General features: G+C 35.9%; 1 protein-coding gene across 1 annotated transcript; it reads right to left on the bottom strand.

The window, feature by feature from the left end:
- Window positions 1-324: 324 nt before the first annotated feature.
- On the bottom strand, window positions 325-1,206 carry LOTGIDRAFT_170834 (hypothetical protein; the record flags this gene model as incomplete). Its single annotated transcript, XM_009046679.1, has 1 exon — window positions 325-1,206. One exon carries the CDS (start codon window positions 1,204-1,206, stop codon window positions 325-327), a length of 882 nt encoding a protein of 293 aa, XP_009044927.1.
- Window positions 1,207-5,175: the final 3,969 nt, after the last annotated feature.

Below are 5,175 nucleotides of genomic sequence, written 5' to 3'. Positions count from 1 at the left end.
AGTCCTTTATTGTCTCCAGGGATAATCTTTGGCCAGGATTCAGCCTCAGCCTTAAAAGTAGCTGCTTGGACATACGGATCACCATAATCCCTTTCTAATAGCTCTTTTGCTATTTTGTACGCAAGAGATGCTGGATTTATCATCGGACATTGCTTTATGAGTTCATACGCATCAGCATTCGTATATTTCAATAATAGTTCTAGCCTCCTAGCTGGATCTTCAGTTTTATCTTCCACTACATATTTAAAGTTGGTTTTGAATATTGGGTAGTCCAAAATGTTAGCTCCAGTTAATGTTTTTAATTCTTGGGAAGGCAGAGCCTGCTCACGCTGTTGTTCTATTAAGAATAGAAGTAATCTGGTTCTCTTCACTACTAGTAGGATTGTTCGTAGATTTACTTTGAATGTTAACTACAGATTCACAAGGAACTCTAACAGGATTTACACTTTGAATATTATCCGTAGAAGAATCATATTGATTGTTCACAGGAATTCCTATATTAGGTTTAATAGTCACTTTTGGTTCTGTCACCATAGCAGCTTTAGAATGTTGAGGTTTAAAACTTATTTCACTATCAACATAAATCCGATTTAATTCTGCAGCAACTGAAAGTTGAGATTGTATTTTTAACTGTTCCTCTTTCCTGGCAATTTCACGTAGTCTGTCCTGTAATTCCTGATGACGTCTCAAACGCACAGCTCTTTCTGAGGCCTGTCTTATTTCTTCCTCAGCTTTCTCTACCTGTAATCTACTTTCTATAACGTGCCTTTCATCTTCCATTCTGTTTTTCTCCACCAAATTCTTCAATTCATTCTGTAGTTCTATTTCTCTTTTCTTCTCTTTGTATTTTATCTTAGAAAGACTAGATGATGCGGTACTGCGCACATTGGATTTCACTTGAGATATACTGTCTCTAGGTAGAATGTCATCTTCCACAACAATGTTATTAAGAGTTTCACCGGCCCCATCTGGGACGATATCAGCACCAATTCCTATTAAGTTTTCTAAAGGTTGTTCAATAGGATTGTCTGTTTGCACATTATTATCATTGACAGGAACGTGTTGATGATTTTGTACAGGTAGGTCTGGGTTATTTAACACAATGGCAGGTGGGTCTGGGTTATCTAACACAATGACAGGTGGGTCTGGGTTATCAGCCACAGGTGGATCTTGATTATCAGTTACAGGCGGGTCTGGGTTATCCATGTTCAATATTTCATAAAATTGTCACAAGTTTTTCACTATAATCACAATGTCAGTTATAATATTCTACTTTTTCACAAAATATACAGTCAAATCAATCACGGTTTTTACACAGCATGTTGGTTGCAGCATTTACTGCTCTGCTCTGCACTGGCGGTTTTGGAGACTGCACACCGTTTGTTACGCACCTCATATTCAACTATTGTATCATGCTTCATGAGAATGTTCAAGTTCAAAGGTCATACATTGGCGCCATTGGAGACAACTTTGATGGGAGTCTTGCAAATTATCCATTTTTACCCAAATGATTAAGAATGTTCTATGAAAATGAATTGTATATTGGTCAGATAAGAATAGTACATTAAAATATGATGAAATAAAGAAATGTCAGTGAAAATACTTATGGTTTATGAGAATCCAATTTCACACTCAATTATTCCCGTTCACTATATATTCACGAATCCAGTTTAACATGGAAAGGCTCACAAACTAACAATTGTCACTCTATATAAGTACAAAGCTCACAGTAACAATATTACACGATTCACAATGATACAATAATATGTTTATGACAAATATGGTAAAAACCGATATGCTGACCGCCAAGTCAGAGACAGCAACATCCACGCCATTTTCACTTCACTATACACGCTTTTCCCATCCCATAATGCTCAATCAGGTCAGTCCCGATTAACAAGTTCTAACTATACTGAATTAGGTTACATTCACTCTTACATCCAGTCACACCAAATATTTATGACAGTTAAAGTTTGAAAGCTAATTTAGAACATAACAGGCGACGATGTGCATAAATATATTTTGGATCTTTTTTGCAAAACTGGAAGTGCAATATATGCAAGAATAGATAATCGGCTCTAGAAGTCGTATTTTTGGGTCGATTTCTTTGGGTTTGCATTTTTGGAATCTACTGGCAAAATCTGAAAGAATGGCAGTTTCAAAATTTCAAAATTCGAAAATTTGTCGCAGACATTATTTTTTGCCAAATTTTCCATTTTTTTCATTTTTTTTGCTTTTTGTCTGATTAATCTGAAAAAAATTGAGCAAAGACAGTTTAAGAAAGTAAACAAAATGGCACAGTTAAATTTTCAATTTCACTTCCGGTTTAAAAAGGAAATCGATGTTCACTTCCGGTTGAATATCTTCCGGTGTAATTTGTATAGGACAAAAAATTTTATGCTGATAGGTAGACAAAGTTATGACAAAAAAACGAAGAAAAAAAAATCTGGAACAGACGTGAAACTTTGGCCGCCATTTTGATTTGTCTGAAATGATTCGATTTTTATTCAGACATAATGGCTCATCCGATTTAAATGATTTTGGTGTCAAATGAAAGAAGATAAAAAAAAAACATGACATTAGGAAGCCGTTTTTCGATTCTCAATTTTGCTTTTTTGCAACAACCGGTTGAATATTTTCGAAGTTTGAAGGGTCATATCTCGTGATCTTGAACTTTGATGTCCTTGACCTTCATAAGGTCAAAGGTCATTGACCTTAGCTATCAGTTAATACTTTGACATTTGACCTCCGACATGTACTTCCGGTTTTATAGCTGTCCGAAAACAGCCAAATTCGCAACTTTGGACTGATCTAGCACGTGAAATAGTTAACCTAGAGGGTTAATTTTTTCGGATTCTTAATGTGCTTTTCATGCTCTTTCAAGTGATTTATAACAATAGTTTTTTAAAGCGAAATTGAAATTCATGAATTTTCCGGGTTGAATTACTAATTGTTTACATTTTGGGAAAGGGGCATAACTCACATAGGATACATTTGTTCAAAAAGGAACTTTGCACACAATTACCTCATTATTTTGGCCAGTTTGTGTTAATAGGTCAATTGTTTCAGCTTTATATTTCCAAAAAAGGAACGGGTTTTGAAATTTCCATATTTTCACTTTTCTATTTTGACCTTTATTGACTCTTGTTGACCTATATCTTTTGACCTGTATGATGTAGAAGCTTTAAATTTGGAACACAACATAACATTCAGAATATCAATTAACCTATGCAAAAGAAATTGAGGTGGGCGTAGCACATCCGGGTTAAATTACTCATTATTGACAATTTTGGCAAGGGACATAACTCGCAACGTAAGCATTTGTTCAAAATGGAACATTGCATACAATTACTTCATCCGTTGAGCCACGTTGTCTTAGAAGTTCGATTGTTTTAGCTTTATAGTTCAAAAAAAGGAACAGGTTTTGAAAATTCAAAATTTTCAATTTTTGACCTTGACCTTTTTTGACCCTGATTTTTGTAGGATCAAAGGTCATTCACATTGGCTATCTATTTATACTTTTATATTTGCTGTCCTATCTCAACTTCCTGTTTTATAGCCGTATATATTTAAAAATTTTGATGACTTGTATCTCGTAACCTTGACCTTTGTTGACCGTCTCCCTTTCAATGTCAAATGTCATTGACCTTGGCTATCTTCTGATACTTTCATTTGTGAGGTCTGTCTACTTCCGTTACAACAATCTTCCAAAGAATTCTTCTCAACTTTAGACTGCTCGTGCGCGTGATTTTTTCAGAGTCTTTTGCATTTTGCTACATTTGCAAAGTCCCACTCTGTGCCACGTGTGGCTCTAGTTTATATATTGTTTTAAAGCTGTGAATTGACATTTTAATTCTGTTCGAATTTTTCCTTTAGGTTAATAATGTTGTGTACGGGTCGACACTCGTATCAGGTAGCTTGTGCTTGGTGTGATTGGACTACTTGGATAGATCACGTGGTATGCAAGTCCGTGCGATTTATGATTGTGTGAGACAGACATTGACAGACGAACATCATGGCTGGTTTGGAAAGGTTCGGTTCTCAATTGTGAAATCCCAAGAGCATGTCTCCCCCTCGTTACTGAAGATATGTGTATGATATATTGTCCTTGTAATAAATGGTAATTGTTATCTTACAGTGGTGGCTGGAGTGGCTCGGATCTCGCTCTGCCGGGTCCATCCGACAATACCAGTAGTACTAGTAAAGATAGGACACACATACGCCTTTATGGAGACTCCAGGGTAAAGAATTTTGAGAGATTTTTAACAGACAAGGAAGTAGATCTTAGCTGTTTTTCTCAAAGTGGAGCTAAAATCGAAGATATTCTGCAACTAGTACAGAAAAACCTTCCAGATGGAAATGTTGTTCTTCCGATCGTGAAATTAGCTGTGGGGATTAACAACTTGACGACCTTTGCAGGTAATAGAAAATTTAGTTTTTTCCGGGGCATCTGCCGGTTGCATTTTGGATAGTTTATCCAAATTGAAGTCCGAGGTCAAAGGTCTTCTGCCAAGTGCATTAGTAGGTATTGTTACCATACCACCCATTATTTTTCACAAATACAACAAATACAGCCGTGGGCAACGACAACAATTTGATAAAGTTTTATCAGAAATAAATGCTGGCATTAAACAATTGAATAATGCAACTCAGTTAAATCACGCTCGAGGGTGCTACACTGTTTCCTGGCATTCGCATGTTATTAAATCCTCAAGAAAGAAGCGTCTTAATGGGACTCATCGTTGGGTGAATAGGAATGACGCCAAACATTTTCTGGATGTGTTACATTTTGATATAGATTTAAAAAAGGTATTGCAAAGAGTACTGATTGATGTGTGCAAAAAAGAATGGCGTTATTCAGTTAGGGAGTTAGATAGCAGAAAGGATAGTGAGGACAGTGAAAGCGAGGGGGAGGACAGAGAGTCTTGGGATTTCAAAAGAGTTAAGAGAACCGTTTAAATGTATTGTAATTATATTAATTGTATTTATGTTATTTTCTTCTTTCATGTTTGAGTGAGTACTGTTAGGCTATAGCATCTCAGTGGGAAATATATGTTAATGAGTGTTGGTTAAAAGTGAGTGCTGTTAGGTTATAACATCTCCGTGGGAGAGATCCAAGTTGGATCCCCGAGCCATAAAATTAGTTGTTTAATTTATATTTGATTTATTTCAAGG

Source organism: Lottia gigantea (assembly GCF_000327385.1).
Source record: "Lottia gigantea unplaced genomic scaffold LOTGIsca_104, whole genome shotgun sequence".
NCBI lineage: Eukaryota > Metazoa > Mollusca > Gastropoda > Lottiidae > Lottia > Lottia gigantea.
The sequence above is the reverse complement of the archived record's forward strand: the minus strand, read 5'-3'. Positions and strand labels throughout refer to the sequence as shown.